This window comes from Schistocerca cancellata, chromosome 4, assembly GCF_023864275.1.
Source record: "Schistocerca cancellata isolate TAMUIC-IGC-003103 chromosome 4, iqSchCanc2.1, whole genome shotgun sequence".
Classification (NCBI taxonomy): Eukaryota; Metazoa; Arthropoda; class Insecta; order Orthoptera; family Acrididae; genus Schistocerca; species Schistocerca cancellata.
In genome coordinates this window covers 303643443-303662310 of record NC_064629.1, presented here as the reverse complement: position 1 = coordinate 303662310, position 18868 = coordinate 303643443, and the positions used below count along the sequence as shown (strand labels likewise).

At 45.0% G+C, this 18868-nt stretch overlaps 1 protein-coding gene across 1 annotated transcript in view; it reads right to left on the bottom strand.

Annotated features, from left to right (window-relative positions):
- The window catches only part of LOC126184540 (transforming growth factor-beta-induced protein ig-h3-like), a 356879-nt gene extending 350105 nt beyond the window's left edge, over positions 1–6774 (bottom strand). The window contains exon 1 of the mRNA XM_049926949.1: positions 6647–6774. Coding sequence (XP_049782906.1) covers positions 6647–6768 — 122 coding nt within the window. The 5' untranslated portion in view covers positions 6769–6774. The remainder of the gene's footprint in view (positions 1–6646) is intronic.
- Between the last annotated feature and the right edge of the window lie 12094 nt (positions 6775–18868).

Sequence of the window (18868 nt, the reverse complement as noted above, 5' to 3'; positions counted from 1 at the left end):
GCTTTTAGAAGAACTACCCTATGTTGATACTTTCTGTAATCTTCCACATTAAGAGCACATCAAACAAAAGTAGAATTAGAAACGGTGGACGAGTGTCTCTTCCAGAAATTCACCGTTGATGCATTTGTTTCCTGTTGATGACGACGTTATTAGGAATGGAAAACGAGCTCATATTGGGGAGTGTTGGGGAAAGAAATCTGAAATCCCACCAATCATGTCTAAATTATCATAACGACTCCACTTCCCCAATAAAGAATGCCTGACCGACAACTCCTAACACCTAAATGCTACCTTCAATTTCTGTTTGGGATGGGCTACCGCAAAGACTTGGAACGATACTTCCAACAATGACTCCTATTCGAGTTCGCTACCATCACCAGCACATCTTTGAGGCTACAGACTACTCGTTCTGGCAAAGCGTGAGGGACGGCGATATCCTAGAGGAACATATCGTCAGTTTCTGCGAATCATAGTTCACAGGATATGACTTTGCATTCTAGGTGTGTGCACAGATGTATGCTTCTAACTGTTATTTGTTGTTACTTTGATTCCATTCCGATGGTGAAGTTTATCAGAGAACCCTTGATGTGAATGTACCATTCTAGCCACTAAGCGTAATTGAAATCTTGAAGAAATAAATGACAACCAGGTAATGATAGCACAGGTGTACCGAAATGTAACAATAATAATATGGGAGAATGCATTTTATGATAGGAGAAACACAACAGTAGGAAAGAAATTAGCCTGTTTTCAAAACTATGAATGTATCTAGAAAATGTATGCAACCCAAAATTCAGTCTAAGAAGTACAATTCATGCCTTAGCGAAAAACTATTGAAGCTAGGAACCAAACAAGCGGGGTCAGAGAAAAAACCAACAGTTAACATGTACACAGTAATGTGCATATTCGCATGAACGCGCAGCGTCACACCTTAGCCTGTATGTTGACTAACTTCCCTGCAACATCTCACCTGTCGCGTGTCAGAGTCTCGACGCCACAGTATCTGCATAATGTGGCTTGTGAACCAAATATTACGTATTCGTAAAATACTGAAATTCACATGGTACCTGCCTGTCGTTATACTAACCCGATGATGAGTTTAAGATGTGGACTGTGCATGTGGCACTACTGAGCCTTGCAGCATCAGTTAATGATAACGAGCTAATTTGTCCAAAGGGTATTCCACAGTCGACTGCGTAACTTAGAACTCGTCATGTATGTAGAACGCAAGAGAAAATAAAAGAGTAATAACAATCTTACTTTCATCCCAAAAAATATGAACATGTAGAACCGAAAAAGACAAAGCAGCTGTGCTGAAGATAAAAATGCTCCTGCTACCACGGCGGATGAAATGATTAGGCGTGCCACATTACTCGAATGTCGCAAGACCTTGTACCAGCCGTTTGCACAGCGTGTACGAGGCTCTCTCTGAGGACTTCACGTACATCGTCTCATGTGCTTACCGTGAGATTCTCGGTAGCCAGAGCCAACTGCCGCAGCTAAGAACGCACGGTTGATAGCGGTCACTCTCAACTAGCGCGGGTTGTTGACAGCGGATGGATGTACCACAGCGCAGAAAATCATTCAGAAGCTGAGTGCTGGACACGAACAACAAATGAGCAATGACGCCGTCCAGAAACGCCTCCTTGTTGTGATGCGCAGAACACGTTTGCCGTCACGCAGCATGGACGGAGAAATACTGCCATTGGACTCTTGAAGCATGGAAAGAGATCGCTCGCACTGATCATTCGTGGCAAACGTTGGTATACGCCAATGACAGTGCGCGAGTTAGTTGACAATCATTCGAGGCCTTGTATACTGATGTGCCAACAGAGCGCTCTTTAGACAGATGCTGAAGGTACTCTCGCGTGTGGGACGTTTATATGAGATGAAACGGAGCTCCACATCTTTCTCCTACAGTCTTTCATCAGCGATTCATGCACGCATCTACAAGCACTTCTCTGTCTTACAGAACCTCAGTCACTTATCCGTCTGCTAGAGTAATTTATCTTTAGATGGGAACTGCAAGACATGTCTCAAGCAAGTAGCCTAAACTCCGAGATGAGCTAGCCAGTATAAAAGCTAGGAGGGCAGAGTTGGTTGGCATGGGCCGCAAGATTGGAGGACAAAGCGAAAAATTTGTTCTTCCACTTGGTGGCATGAGGACGTGTCGGTCTGTTTAGTACAAAAAAATGGTTCAAATGGCTCTGAGCACTATGGGACTCAACTGCTGTGGTCATAAGTCCCCTAGAACTTTGAACTACTTAAACCTAACTAACCTAAGGACATCACACACACCCATGCCCGCGGCAGGATTCGAACCTGCGACCGCAGCAGTCGCGCGGTTCCGGACTGCGCGCCTAGAACCGCGAGACCACCGCGGCCGACTGTTTAGTACAGACACCGTCTTGTGGTACAGAAATGGGTACACTGAAGTGACATCTTTCTGAATTATGGTGAGATGGGTGCTTGTTTGCACTGCATTTGTGTAGTCGTGCTTTGTGAAACATCAAATTTATCAAAAAAAAAAAAAAGGCTCTGAGCTCTATGAAACTTAACATTTGAGGTCATCATTCCCCTAGACTTAGAACTACGTAAACCTAACTAACATTAGGACATCACACACATCCATGCCCGCTGCAGGATTCGAACCTGCGACCGTGGCAGCCGCGTGGTTCCACACTGAAGCGCCTAGAACCGCTCGGCCACTCAAATTTATCTACGCGAGATAATTTGCAGTTGTATGTATTCAACGTGGACAATATTACTTCTTCATTGGAGTTCACTGTTTCCATATAACACGTGGGAATCAGTATCCAGTTTCCATCCAGTCATCTGTGCTTGCAATTTTATTATCTCATTGCTTTGAGCCGCCCGGTCTGGGGCCGCTTGCCACGGTTCGCGCGACTCCCTCCGCCGGAGGTTCGATTCCTCCCTCGGGCATGGAGTGTGTGTCGTCCTTAGCGTAAGTTAGTTTAAGTTAGATTAAGTAGAGTGTAAGCCTAGGTACCGATGACCTCAGCGGTTTGGTCGTACTGGAGATCACCACAAATTTCCAAAAAAATTTCATGGCTTTTCCGCTATTAAATAATATCATGGGCGCTAATACGAATACACGGTGATTTGCTAGGTCTTTTGTATACGTATGATCATGTGAAACCATGTGGTCCATTGAAATGAACATGCATGTGAAACATGAGTTCACGTTTTCATTTTCTGAATAGTATACTGTGTTACATTCTCATGCTTAGGGTTTACAATCATGTAAAACTTTTTAAAAAATACATCGTAGTCGCCATTGACTGTAGAAATTCTCTATTTTCACTAATACAATTTTTGGCCTCGGGGTTATCATCAAGTGATACATTGCAAGAGGCTGTGATTTACGAACACTGAAAGTTGAAAAAAATCTTCTCACATGTACACATGCGATCGTCGTATCTGAGCTTTTTAACAATACTACCATCTTTATCATAAATCCCAACAAGCCACTCTTCTTGTACACTGTTTGCATGAGAACTGAGGCAGTTGGTGTGAAAATTTTCGCGAGGTTCGAACCCGTCCTCATTTAGGTTTTGTCGTAGCTTTAACTCACGTTATCCGAATGGTGAGATATTTCCTTCAAGTAAGACGTGGCATATTTTTGGCGTCGTTTGCGTCCAGTTGAACCACTGTGCCGTCTCCATGACCTCTTCGTAGATGAGTCACTAAATCGCAGAAAGAACTAGAAGAACGAAAAAGAATAAAAGATAACGAGTTGTTACACGTCGCAGTGAGCGTGCAGCCTTCTTAGGAACCTGAAGTACCAAAAAACAGTGATACGCCAAAAATGTCCTGAATCTTGAAATAAAAAAGTAAGTTCTTCCGGAGTACGTAAAAAGGCTGCAATAGATTTGCGGCTAAGGAACGCTGATACGGAAAATTGTATGTGAACAAAACATTGTATCCTTACGTCATCAGACGTAGTTCTTGACGATAAAGAGAGCGGCAAGTACTTGCGTTAGACTTGGAATGCGAATGGGATCCAAGAAGACTGCAAATATCTCACCATTTCAAAAGCTTCGTTATGCTACCACAAGACCGCTGCGTTTTTCTGATTCTCTCCCCTATCTTAATGGGACTTCTCGAAACGAACGGGTCATACCCGAGAAACTGCCTGTTATTGGTTCGGCAGACCGACTCATGGCCGACAGCTCTTCCTTGTTCCAGTTTACGCAGAAGCAACGACGCTGATTCACGCTGCAGATTTTTAGCAGTTCGATTAATTTATCTCAAAGGCGCTGAAAGTAACGTGTAGCGAAGTTCGTTAAGCAAGCGGCAAATGACAGCTAAGTGTTCAGATAGGCGGAAGAGGAATGACAATTTAATGAAATGAGTGATACGGTTTGCTTCAGCTTTCCGACCGTCACGTACCACGAGAGAATACATCCTTATTTGAATCGTACCACGTGTGAATTTTGGATGGTTGCCATCATTCCCAGCTCAAGAATATGATATGTGGCATTGCTTTAGGAGAAATTTCTCGATATATATTTTGAGGTATTAAAAAGTTTTCTGGCAATCAGCTATATACAGCGCTTTCGAAAACTCCTGTTACGATCTTCTAGGACTTGTAGAGGGGAGTGAGTACATAGTAGGAACCCATGTCCGTCAGATGTATAACTAGTCCACGTCTGCTGAGGGAAAGAGAAAACTCTCAAGAGTTGCTTGCCCTGGCATGCAATAGGATAGACAGGATGACCGGTTCTTGGAAGCTGTGCCACTGAATTTCCGTTAGCAAATGTGGTTTCCGCACGATGGTGCACCACCTCTTTTCTCACGCGCGGTTCGGAGACATCTCGAGGGACGGTATGGTGAAAGGTGTCTAGGCCGAGGCGGTCCAACCGCGTGGCTGCCGTGATCACCGGATTTAACTCGTCTGGTCTACTTCTTATGGCGTCGTATAATTTACGAGACTTCTATATAGACAGAGGAAGATCCGCTTGCTCGAGTTCTGGCAGCCACACTAGAAACTGAAGAGACACCAGATGGGATAGAGAGTGTGTACCACAACATGCTTGTTAGATACAATGACTGTAACAACGTTGGTGATCCCCATATCGATGCGCTGTTTTAATGCAGTACAGTAAGCTGGGATCTTTTTTGTCTTGAAATAATGTAAACACGTAATGTTTAAGTGTTAATATCAACATTCAAACCACGCTGTACGTGAAACTGGCTACATTGCAGCGTTGTTCGTGAAGGACGTTGAATTATAGGTCCTCCTACAGTTACCTAGGTATACCAGTCCACAGGTCAGAGAAAGGGAAGGTCGTACCGTATGGAAGAGTCAGAGCTGTGAATTCGTCAGTTATTGGTTGGGCTGACCTAGCAAAGCACTACGTGGGCAGAGGCAGTGGAACTGTTGTTACGGCAGCGACAAAAAAATGGTTCAAATGGCTCTGAGCACTATGCGACTTAACATCTGAGGTCATCAGTTCCCTAGAACTTGTAACTACTTAAACCTAACTAACCTAAGGACATTACACACATCCATACTCGAGGCAGGATTCGAACCTGCGACCGTAGCGGTCACGTGGTTCCAGACTGAAGCGCCTAGAACCGCTCGGCCACAACGGCCGGCACTGTCAGGTCTACAACATTCTAATAGTATCTTTCCAACAATGATATGATTTAGTAAATTACAGTCTTTAATAGCGGTATATCAGACGAGGAATTCTCTAGCAGGAAGAAAGGTTTTACTGTGCACGTGGCTTAGAAGTCTCACGGGTAAATTTGAAGGCGAAAATATTAAATAAAAGAAAAGATAAATTGATGGAAAGCTATACAGATATATACATGCCGAAGTAAGTAATTTCTCACTGGCTCGTCTGAGGACATAAATATTAAGTATGGGCAGACTTTAATGAACGACGTGGGGACGTGAGTAACGTGATGTATTTCAGAGCAATGTGAGAAAACCATTATAGTTGCCGCTGACGGAATCCTCCGTAACAAAGATAATTTGCGGAAGATTTTGGCTTCCATTGTTAATTTTCCTATTTCTACATACATGAACGATTGTTTAAGATTTGACATACGCAGCTGTAGCAAACGTTACGGCGGAAGTTATATTTGTCTGTAGCTACAGGACGCATAAAACTTGATGACCTGAACCACAATCCTACCACTGCAAGTCTAGCAACTCCATGTCTTAAATATGCACTGTGCTCGTATGAGACGGAACGTTGGTTGTATGCTCAAAAGAAATGAAACTCCGGTTGAGAAGATACTGGATATAGGAAGATATACGGAAGCATACTTCAAAAAATATAAGACGTTAAACATTAGCTGTTATAGGGCAATTAGACCAAAATGGGAAGTCACGATGTACAATAGTGGTAGCGCGAGGCGTTACAAAGTGTAACGACCTCATGAGATTCGTGTGCCGTATAATATGTGACTAGGTTTGATCCGTTCTGGAATAGTACAGAATAGCTGGATGTCAAAGGCTTCATGTTGTAAATGTGGTAACTGAGCTGGTCAGCAGTAATAGAAAAACATCGGCGATTTATTCACGGCTACTAGTGACGAGACTGTCATTACATCCGGAGAAAGAAGTAGGGAAATTTAGGGAAGGGGGAGGCAGCGCGTGCGTGCGACTTACCCCTGCTCCTGGGCGACCTTGATGTTCCACCAGGGGATGCGCGACGGCGAGCGCTGCCTGGCGGCTGCCAGGGCGAGCGCGAGCAGCAGCGCCAGCAGAGAGAGGGCGGTGCGCGGGGCCATGGCTGCCTGCTCACTGCTCGCTGCCGCGGACCGCCGCCGCCGCTGCCGCCGCCGGCCGCAGGCCCCCACCCACACGCCCACGCCCTCCAACCAGTCCGGCCTCCAGACCGTCTTTTTGGCCGTCACTTGCACCCATTCGCGAACGCTTTTTTCCTCGCTCTTTCGGCTGCCGTCTACGTCGAGGTCGTTAGAGTTAGAGATCTTGCTCCGTCGGTGGGAACTAATAAGGACCAGACCTATAGCACAAAACTCACAACTTGCACCTCTTTTATTTCGTGAGCCGTTCGAGACATCGGAGCGAGGTTTGCGGCAAATGGATGAGGACAGAGGGGCACACAATTTTGTTCTACGGGTAATATTCTTTAATCAACATATATGGAACGACGTGCTCTTTAAAGCCATTCGAAAGTTCCAGAAATCACGAAGCAACACTGACAGTAATGAGTAAAATTAAATCATAAGTATACACTACTGGCCATTAAAATTGCTACACCACGAAGATGACGTGCTACAGACGCGAAATTTAACCGACAGGGAGAAGATGCTGTGATATGCAAATGATTACCTTTTCAGAGCATTCACACAAGGCTGGCGCCGGTGGCGACACCTACAACGTGCTGACATGAGGAAAGTTTGCGACCGATTTCTCATTCACAAACAGCAGTTGACCGGCGCTGCCTGGTGAAACGTTGTTATGATGCCTCGTGTATGGAGGAGAAATGCGTACCATAATGTTTCCGACTTTGATAAAGGTCAGATTGTAGCCTATCCCGATTGCGGTTTATCGTATCGCGACATGCTCTCGCGTTGGTCGAGATCCAATGACTGTTAGCAGAATATGGAATAGGTGGGTTCAAGAGGGTAATACGGAGCGCCGTGCTGGATCCCAACGGCCTCGTATCACTAGCATTCGAGATGACAGGCATCTTATCCGCATGGCTGTAACGGATCGTGCAGCCACGTCTCGATCCCTGAGTCAACAGATGGGGACGTTTGCAAGACAACAACCATCTGTACGAACAGTTCGACGACGTTTGCAGTAGCATGCACTATCAGCTCGGAGACCGTGGCTGCGGTTACCCTTGGCGCTGCATCTCAGACAGGAGCGCCTGCGATGGTGTACTCAACGACGAACCTGGGTGCACGAATGGCAAAACGTCATTTTTTTCGGATGAATCCAGGTTCTGTTTACAGCATCTTGATGGTCGCATCCGTGTTTGCGACATCGCGGTGAACGCACATTGGAAGCGTGTATTCGTCATCATCATACTGCGTATCACCCGGCGTGGTAGTATGGGGTGCCATTGGTTACACGCCTCGATCACCTCTTGTTCGCATTGACGGTACTTTGAACAGTGGACGTTACATTTCAGATGTGTTACGACCCGTACCTTTACCCTCCATTCGATCCCTGCGAAACTCTACATTTCAGCAGGTTAATGCACGACCGCATGTTGCAGGTCCTGTACGGGCCTTTCTGGACACAGGAAATGTTCGACTGCTGCCCTGGCCAGCACATTTTCCAGATCTCTCACAAACTGAAAACGTCTGGTCAATGGTGGCCGAGCAACTGGCTCGTCACAATACGCCAGTCACTACTCTTGATGAGCTGTGGTATCGTGTTGAAGTTGCATGGGCAGCTGTACCTGTTCAAAAATGTGTGTGAAATCTTATAGGACTTAACTGCTAACGTCATCAGTCCCTAAGCTTACACAGTACTTAACCTAAATTATCCTAAGGACAAACACACACACCCATGCCCCAGGGAGGACTCGAACCTCCGCCGGGACCAGCCGCACAGTCCATGTCTGCAGCGCCTTAGACCGCTCGGCAGCTGAACCTGTACATGCCATCCAAGCTCTGTTTGATTCAATACCCAGGCATATCAAGGCCGTTATTACGGCCAGAGGTGGTTGTTCTGGGTACTGATTTCTCAGGATCTATGCACCCAAATTGCGTGAAAATGTAATCACATGTCAGTTCTATTATAATATATTTGTCCAATGAATACCCGTTTATCATCTGCATTTCTTCTTGGTTTAGCAATTTTAATGGCCAGTAGTGTAGAAATATATCGCTTGCCAGTCTCGGCATTGAAACTTTTCGCAAAAATATGAGAGGAATGTGTGAAAACTGAAAGGCAAGTCGGCCGGAAAATGAAGCTGCGGCGCACACACGTCCAAGTGAGGCATTCGTGCCAGGTTTCGCGACTGTAACAAGCTTGTATACTATTTACGTGTTTCCCCAAACCTGTTCACTTAAACTGCCTGGAATCGCATTCGGGAGGACGACGGTTCAATCTTGTGTCCAGCCATCCTGATTTAGGTTTTTCCGTGATTTCCTTAAATACCAGGATGGTTCCTTCGAAAGGGCACGGCCGACTTCCTTCCCCGTCCTTTCCTAATCCAATGAGACCCATGACCTCGCTGTCTGGTGCCTCCCAACCCCCCCCCCCCCCGCCAAAAAAAGAAAAAAAAGCAACTTAAACTGCAGCGTCAAGTCACATTAATATGACCACCGCTTATGTTCGACGTCCACGTCCAATAACCACTCACAGACGTCAGGTGACAGGAATAGCAGTGGAGGATACATAACGCGTGTGTTGGGGACGCGCATAAAGGTGTAGTCGTTGTCGGAATGTGGAAACGGAGCGATTCATCTGACTTCCGAAAGGGAGCATGAGTGGCTTTCGGGCAAAGGGTGGAAGCATTTCCGAAACAGCTAACTTTGTAAACTGTTTGCGCGTCTCCGTGATTAAAATATACTGCGCATAACAAAATGGCACTACCCAAAAGCGGCGCTGTGACAACAGTGGTCAGGCCGGCCGCTGTAACCGAGCGGTTAGTTAGGTTTAAGTAGTTCTATGTCTAGGGGACTGATGACCTCAGATGTTAAGTCCCATCGTGCTTAGAGCCATTTTTGAACAGTGGTGCACCACGTGCCATAGATGACTGGGTTGAACGACGGGCCGGCCGGGGTGACCGAGCGGTTCTAGGCGCTACAGTCTGGAAAAGCGCGACTGCTACGGTCGCAGGTTCGAATCATGCCTCGGACATGGATGTGTGTGATGTCCTTAGTGTTAGTTAGGTTTAAGTAGTTCTAAGTTCTTGGGGACTGATGACCTCAGAAGTTAAGTCCCATAGTGCTCAGAGCCATCTGAACCATTTTGAACGACGGCTGCGCAGATGCACGGGCGAATAGACGTGCAACCGTTCAGCAACTGACCGACCAGATGAACTAAGGGATTACCAGCAGTGTCTCTTCAACGACCGTTCAGCACGCGTGGCTGCCTATGGGCCTTCTTTGCAGGCGCCTGGTTCATGCACCCATGCTCAGTGCTGTTCATCGGCGACGAAGTCTGGGATTTGCACGCCAGTATGCAACTGGACGTTCACTGAGTGGTGACAGGTGGCCCTACAGATGAGTCACATTTTATACTCGTGTCAGAAGTAGTTTACCTGGTAGTGAAACTGAAGTACAAAAGTTCGTGTGAATTAGTACGGGTAGAGGTTATACTTGACAACCGGAATAAATTAATAGCTGGTTCATTTTTATCGACTACCGGTGATTTCAATCTGCCCTCGATATTTTGACGAAAATAAATGTTTAAAGTCGGTGGTTGACATAAACAATCGTCCGAAATCGTACTGAATGCCTCTCTGAAAACTGCTTTAAGCAACTAGTTCAGGAGCCCACTCGAAGTGTACATTGTTGCGAAAACATACTTGATCCGTTAGTAACAAATAATACTAACCAAATAAGGAGCATCATGACAGATACACAATGATTACTGACCACAAGGTTGTTGTAACTAGACTGAATACCGTAACATCAAAACCCACCAAAAATAAACGAAAAATACATCTATTAAAAAAAATCTGATAAAAATTCGCATGACACCTTCCCAAGAGACAGTCTCTACTTCTCTCAGTCTGACTATGTAAGCGTAGCCCAGATGTGGTGTAAATTCAAAGAAATAATATCGACGGCAGTTGAGAGACATATACCAAATAAATTAAAAAGAGATGATACTGGTCCCCCATGGTGGACATAACGGATCAAAACGCTATTGTAGAAGCAACGAAAACAGCACGCTAAATTTAAAAGAACAAAAAATCCCCAAGATTGGCGAAGTTATATAGAGTCTCGAACTTTAGCGCGAACTTCAGTACGAGATACTTTCAGTAGTTCGCACAACGAATTTCTGTCTCGAAATCTGAGAGAAAACCCGACGAGATTCTGGTCGTATGTAAAGTACATCAATGGCAAGACGCAACCAATAACTTCACTGTGCGATAAAAATGGTGATGTTATTGATGACTGCCGCCAAAGAAGAGTTACTAAACACGATTTTCTGAAATTCCTTCACAAAGAAGACGAAGTAAATACTCCAGAATTCGAATCAAGAACAACTGCCAACATGAATAACATCCTCGGTGAAGCGAAGCAGCTTAAAACACTTAAGGAAGACAAGGCTTCCGGTCCAGATCGTACATAAGTCACGTTCCTGTTAGAGTATGCTGATACTATAGCTCCATACTTAGCAATCATACACAAGCGCTCGCTCGTATAAAGATCAGTACCCAGAGACTGGAAAGTTGCACAAGTCACACCCATACCCAAGAAAGGAAATAAGAATAATCCACTAAATTACAAACCGATATTACTAACATCAGTTTGTTGTAAGATTTTGGAACATATACTGTGCTCGAACATTATAAATCATTTCAAAAAAACCGTTTATTGACACGGATACGGAAAATATCGTTCTTGTGAAACACAAATAGCTCTTTACTCTCCCGAAGTAATGAGTCCTATCGACAGGGGATGTCACATTGAGTCCAAATTTTTAGAGTTCCAGAAGGCTTTTGACACCGTCCTCACAAGCGACTTCTAATTAAATTTCGTGTCTATAGGGTAGCGTCTCAATTGTGTGACTGGGTCGTCATTCCCTGTCAGAACGGTTACATTTCGCGGTAACTGACGGAGAGTCATTGAGCAGAACGGAAGTAATATCTGGCGTTTCCCAAAGAAGTGTTACAGGTCCTCTGTTGTTCCTGACCTACATAAAAGATTTAGGAGACAATGTGAGCAGTCCCCTAAGAATGTTTGCAGATGATTCTGACATTTATCGTCATGTAAAGTCATCAGATGGTCGAAACGAACTACAAAATGATTTAGTCAGGGTATCTACATATTGCAAAAATGTCAATTGACTCTAAATCATGAGAAGTTTGGAATTATACGCATGGGCACTAAATTAATCATCTAAATTTCAATCACACGATAAATCACATAACTCTAAAAGCTATAAACTCAACTAAACACTTAGGGCTTACAGCTATGAATAACTTAAACTGGAACAGTCACATAGATAATGCTGGGAAAGCAAACCAAACACTGCGATTTGTTGGCAGACCACTTAGAAAATGTAACAGGTTTATTAAGGCAGCGCTTACACTACGCTCGACCTCCCTCCTCTGGAGTATTGCTAAGCGGTGTGGTATCCTCACTAGCTGAGTTTGATCGAGGACATCTAAAAAATTCGAAGAAGGGCAGATCGTTTTGTATTATCGTGAAACAGGAGAGAGAGTGCACGGATATGCTACACAAATGGGGGTGGCGTTCATTGAAACAAAGGCATTTCTGGCTGCGGCACGACACTCTCACGAAATTTAAATCACTAACTTTCTGCTCAGAATGTGAACATATTTTGCTGGCGACCACCTACGTAGTATGCAATGATCATCACAATAAAATAAGAGAAATCAGAGCTCGCGCAGAAAGATTTAAGTGCTTGTTTTTCTCACGTGCTGTTCGTGAGTGGTACGGTAGAGAAGAAGCTTAAAGGTGGTTCGATGATCCCTCTAGAGGCACTTAATTGTGAACTCCAGAGTAATCATGTAGATGTAGATGTATATTGGACAGATGGCCGTTGGCATATACCGCCCAGCAACAATCATCGGAAGTTCGCAGGCCGGCGGAGGGGGCGTTATGGAATGTTTTGTGGCATTCCCTGCGTGATCTTGTTATTCTGAAAGACACATGTCCTTGGGGACCATGTCCACTGCCACATGCAGTTTGTTTTTCGTCGGCTCGGTGGCATCTATCCCGTGTCGTACTTCTCGTGTTGTATGTGGTGGTTTGAAGAGCGCCGGAATGAGTTACCGTACTCCCATGTCTGCCAATATTTTCGGATTTAAACCCAATCGAGAGTGTGTGGGAGCACCTCGATCGGTCTGTTCGCACCAGGAATCTTCAAGCGAGAAACCTGGTACAGCTGTCGACGGAAGTGAAGTCAGGATGGCTCCAATGCCTCTCGGTACCTTCCAGAACCTCACTGACTCTCTTCCCCCACGTCTTACAGCGGTTCTCGCTGCAGATGGTGGTTAGTCAGGCTTTCGACAGGGGATCATATTAATGTTACTAGACACTGTACTTTTGAAATAGTTTTCCTAAACGTCTTCGGATACGTTAGAAGTTAGGATACAGCGACTTTCACAACAATCGTAGTTGACCCTGTATCTATGTCGTATAAAATCTTAGCAGCATGGACCCATTTTCTTGCTGCAAATAACGATGGGACTTTGCATGAGAACTGCACTTGGCGGTAGATTACACCGCAGTTAGGCGACTTCAGTAGCCTTGCCTTTCAACTTTAGCACTATTTTCCGATACTTCTGCGAAACCATACTTGCTCCGGACACTGCGAGAGGGCTGTACAAGCAATGATCACACGCACGGCACAGCGGACACACCAGGAACCGCGGTGTTGGCCGTCGAATGGCGCTAGCTGCGCAGCATTTGTGCACCGCCGTCGTCAGTGTCAGCCAGTTTGCCGTGGCATACGGAGCTCCATCGCAGTCTTTAACACTGGTAGCATGCCGCGACAGCGTGGACGTGAACCGTATGTGCAGTTGACGGACTTTGAGCGAGGGCGTATAGTGGGCATGAGGGAGGCCGGGTGGACGTACCGCCGAATTGCTCAACACGTGGGGCGTGAGGTCTCCACAGTACATCGATGTTGTCGCCAGTGGTCGGCGGAAGGTGCACGTGCCCGTCGACCTGGGACCGGACCGCAGCGACGCACGGATGCACGTCAAGACCGTAGGATCCTACGCAGTGCCGTAGGGGACCCCACCGCCACTTCCCAGCAAATTAGGGACACTGTTGCTCCTGGGGTATCGGCGAGGACCATTCGCAACCGTCTCCATGAAGCTGGGCTACGGTCCCGCACACCGTTAGGCCGTCTTCCGCTCACGCCCCAACATCGTGCAGCCCGCCTCCAGTGGTGTCGCGACAGGCGTGAATGGAGGGACGAATGGAGACGTGTCGTCTTCAGCGATGAGAGTCGCTTCTGCCTTGGTGCCAATGATGGTCGTATGCGTGTTTGGCGCCGTGCAGGTGAGCGCCACAATCAGGACTGCATACGACCGAGGCACACAGGGCCAACACCCGGCATCATGGTGTGGGGAGCGATCTCCTACACTGGCCGTACACCACTGGCGATCGTCGAGGGGACACTGAATAGTGCACGGTACATCCAAACCGTCATCGAACCCATCGTTCTACCATTCCTAGACCGGCAAGGGAACTTGCTGTTCCAACAGGACAATGCACGTCCGCATGTATCCCGTGCCACCCAACGTGCTCTAGAAGGTGTAAGTCAACTACCCTGGCCAGCAAGATCTCCGGATCTGTCCCCCATTGAGCATGTTTGGGACTGGATGAAGCGTCGTCTCACGCGGTCTGCACGTCCAGCACGAACGCTGGTCCAACTGAGGCGCCAGGTGGAAATGGCATGGCAAGCCGTTCCACAGGACTACATCCAGCATCTCTACGATCGTCTCCATGGGAGAATAGCAGCCTGCATTGCTGCGAAAGGTGGATATACACTGTACTAGTGCCGACATTGTGCATGCTCAGTTGCCTGTGTCTATGTGCCTGTGGTTCTGTCAGTGTGATCATGTGCTGTATCTGACCCCAGGACTGTGTCAATAAAGTTTCCCCTTCCTGGGACAATGAATTCACGGTGTTCTTATTTCAATTTCCAGGAGTGTATAATTGCTTCATGGTCTTAGTTTATGCAAGACTCGATAATACCTGCCAAGCGACAAAGCTACGTTCGTCTCTACCTATCATCGAATGCCGAAAACATCGTCTGGATATCTTGAAGCATTCACGAAATGAAACAGGGCACGGTTTAGGTCGTCCACACTGTAGACCTAGATTTACATTTGCATTTCACAAGCCATCGTACGGTGTCTGGTGGAAAGTACATAGTTTTCCAGAATGATTTCCCCCTTCCCCCTCCTTCCTATTCACTTCACAAGTGGTACAGCAGCAGTCTGTGCCCCTCATCGTAAGTCTGGTTTTCCCTGATTTTACCGTCGCGATCATGTATGTTGGTCGAAATAATGTATACAAATTTTTGATGGCGTAAATCAGCAACCAGCCACAAATTGGTTTTAGGTTACTTTATTGAAAGTGTACCGTTGCGCCTTCCAGTTGATACAATCCATCATCATATGACTTGCATGCTTTCTGTAGCGCAACCATCATTATTACACCATTGTAGCTGTGAATTACTGTCTGTCGTAGGTCAACTCACCAGTGAACCAGAATAACATATGTTTTGACGAATGCAAGCAAGTCGTTAGATGACGAATTGATTAGTTCGAAACCGGTATTTTCAATACAGTAACCGAAAGCAATTTTGAGACTTGTTGCTGCCTTAGCCATCAACAATTTGCATCACGTAACACCTACGGTCTCCAATCATGTCTTTATTTGACAAAATCGCTTGAAGTAATGAACAGGGCTACCAAAAAGTCTATTAACAGTTGAAAATGCATTTATTCACGGAAGAATGTGGGTAGAGGGGTAGAACATTGTGCACATGCCTGAAATGATATGGTGTTTCACTGAAACCATAAACGAGTGCAAAAACCGACCACAGATAGCGCTGGACCGCGGGATGTGTTGGCAGACACAAAAATTATGTAACTCATTCTCATGAGAGCAGACGTTCGTTGATTTTTTAAACACACTTGCACTCTTCCGATTTAGGTCTTTTAAATGTTTGTAGGGTTGTATCAGGCATGAAACTGTAATGTGGAAAACAGTAGTTTCTGTTATAATAAGTTTTAATAGGATCATAAATGGTTATAAACATTAAACTAAAGTAAGTATGAGTTATGCATCTAATTGATAAGCTTATACGTCGGGGTAAAGTTGACTCAAATAAGAAAAGTTTCACACAAAAGTTTTTAAGGTAAAGCTTTGAACAAAATATTAGTTTCATCTTCAGTGAAAACTTCTCGCACCTACAGTAAAGTCTTCTCAGCTCTACATGGGCACAATTCTTTTGGTCCTACCACCACAGATGTGGCATTGAATCTAGTCTTCTTCGAAGGTTTCATTGATCGTACGATATTGGTTCCAGTTCATCATTAAATGGTCTTGGAAAAGTCTTGGTGTGGCCATCTCTTTATTTTCACGTAAAGCTTTACGTCTATCAGTTAATGTTCTTTTTGGAACTGAATAATGCTCACCCGCTTTCTTGATTTTCATGTCAGTCGCTATTTATCCTGGAACGAGTCAACTCTATTGCCACGTAACGAAAAGCCACTGCTATCTTCCATTAACTAGAACAAAATATGACAGCTTCGTGAAGACAATGGACGACCCAAAAATTTAGTATGGCTCACTGAAGTCAATCGGGGATGGCCACGCATCCTCACTATTAAGCTCAAATCATTGCACAATTAAGTGTCCCTAAAACGTTTTATTAGCAGAAATAAGGATGAAACAGTTAAATGAAATCCCATAGGATAATACTGTTGGCTGAACCAGGCGGTTTAAAGTTCGAAAAAAACGTTTATTTCAGAGAAATGCACACAGATTTATTTGAATCGTGGCCTTACGTAGTCAAAGTTGATAAAACGGTTGAACAATAGTTAATTCAGCATTGCAAAACGTAGTTATATAGTGCAAGTAGAGAATTTACAAACAGCAACATGAAGAAAATAACTACAAAAAGCCGCTCATTAGCTCACGGAAAAACAGCAGGAAAATCGTAAACTCTAGCAGCGCAAAATATAAGTAACAGTTATACTGAAAGCTAAAGTCCATTAATCGCCAATTATATTACAGACAGCTAAACAGTGCGACACCCAGTTACAAATAATAAAGTGGAGCTAAAATATTAAAGTTCACAACTGCCTTAAACTGTTTAAGCAACGATAAACTTCGCGTGGTCACAAAAGGAGCAGTCTCTGAAAGCCACACGAAAATCGCTAAGTCGCAACAGAATCCAAATTCCAGAGATCACTCTCACAAAATATTTCTCAGTTTTCAACTGGCGATCAATAGAAATTTACTGAGGCCCTTGAACGCTATGTTAGGCCATGCAGGGCTCTGGCCACCCAAGTCTGACTCACCCATCTTACCACACTCACCACTCGCCAACGAAAGACCACGAGTTTGACTGCGCACACTCTTTCAAGCGTTTAGTCCCGTGACTATTAACAGCTCAATCCATGTATTTGCAAATGGCTACCGTCAAATTTTTAAACATTAATTTCTCATATATGTACATACTACAAAATACGGTAAACACTCATTGTCAGTTTGTGACCTCATATTAAAACATCTGTACAATATTTTAGTATCTATGAGTACATTTACAAATACCTCGCCACATTCACCGCCTACAAGTGATAAGACTTAAATTATAAACTATACATAAGTTTTAAACACCGAATTATGATTAGTTAAAGATAACAATTTGTTGGATAATGGACTGGGATAATCGCTGACCTTATACTATACTTTCATGTGGAGAAATTTTAGTCATGACATGATTTACAGGTGTATAATTTAGTAAACAGTTTATGTTTTTGTTTTTACTGTGAAAGTAACATGTTATCATAATCTTTGGCGTCGTCAGCTTCGATCTGACGTATCATACATGTATATTGCATGAGTGGTTCATTTGTCATATTTTCACTAAACTTTAATAGAAACAGCAATAATTTTTTAAGTTATGAGTTTAAGTCAATTTTAAGTTTGCAGTGAGCTCGTCCCTTTGCTTAGGACTCATGTACGGCTTTCTTGATGATATTTTCATCTCACCTGTATCGTGACTTCTCCATATTTACTTCTTAAAGAAAGCGACCGTAAAATTTTTTAATGAACATGGTCTGTCGGTCAAAACCAAAAAAAATACTTTACCCGGCACCACCCGAACGTACCGCTGTGCTAGTTTAACATTTGTTTAGTTATTACTTCGGCAAGACATTGACGCAGACTGTACCAAGAGAATAATACACACATCAAAAAAAGTTTTGCATCACCCCGGTTCCCAGAACCCCTGAAGATAGACGTTGACTGTGTGTATTGTATCACAGACACAGTCGCTTTGACTGTTCAGAGATGTCACTAAACCCACCCAAAGATGTAAACAGCTACGCATGGGCAGCGCCTATTAGACAGAGGGGGTCCGGCAGCCGATCAGTTCCAGTCATTCTACCCGGAAGGAGGTTCACGACTCGTGGTGTCTGTAGGTCAACCATGTCTAGACGGTCAATACCGCGGTTCGATCGCGTCCGCATTGTTACTTTGTGCCAGGAAGGGCTCTCAACAAGGGATGTGTCCAGGCGTCTCGGAGTGAACCAAAGCGATGTTGTTCGGACGTGGAGGAGATACAGAGAGACAGGAACTGTCGATGACATGCCTCGCTCAGGCCGTCCAAGTGCTACTACTGCAGTGGATGACCGCTACCTACGGATTATGGCTCGGAGTAACCCTGACAGCAACGCCACCATGTTGAATAATGCTTTTCGTGCAGCTATAGGACATCGTGTTACGACTCAAACTGTGCGCAATAGGCTGCATGATGCGTAACTTCACTCCCGACGTCCATGGCGAGGTCCAACTTTGCAACCACGACACCATGCAGCGCGGTACAGATGGGCCCAACAACATGCCGAATGGACCGCTCAGGATTGGCATCACGTTCTCTTCACCGATGAGTGTCGCATATGCCTTCAACCAGACAATCGTAGGAGACGTGTTTGGAGGCATACCGGTCAGACTG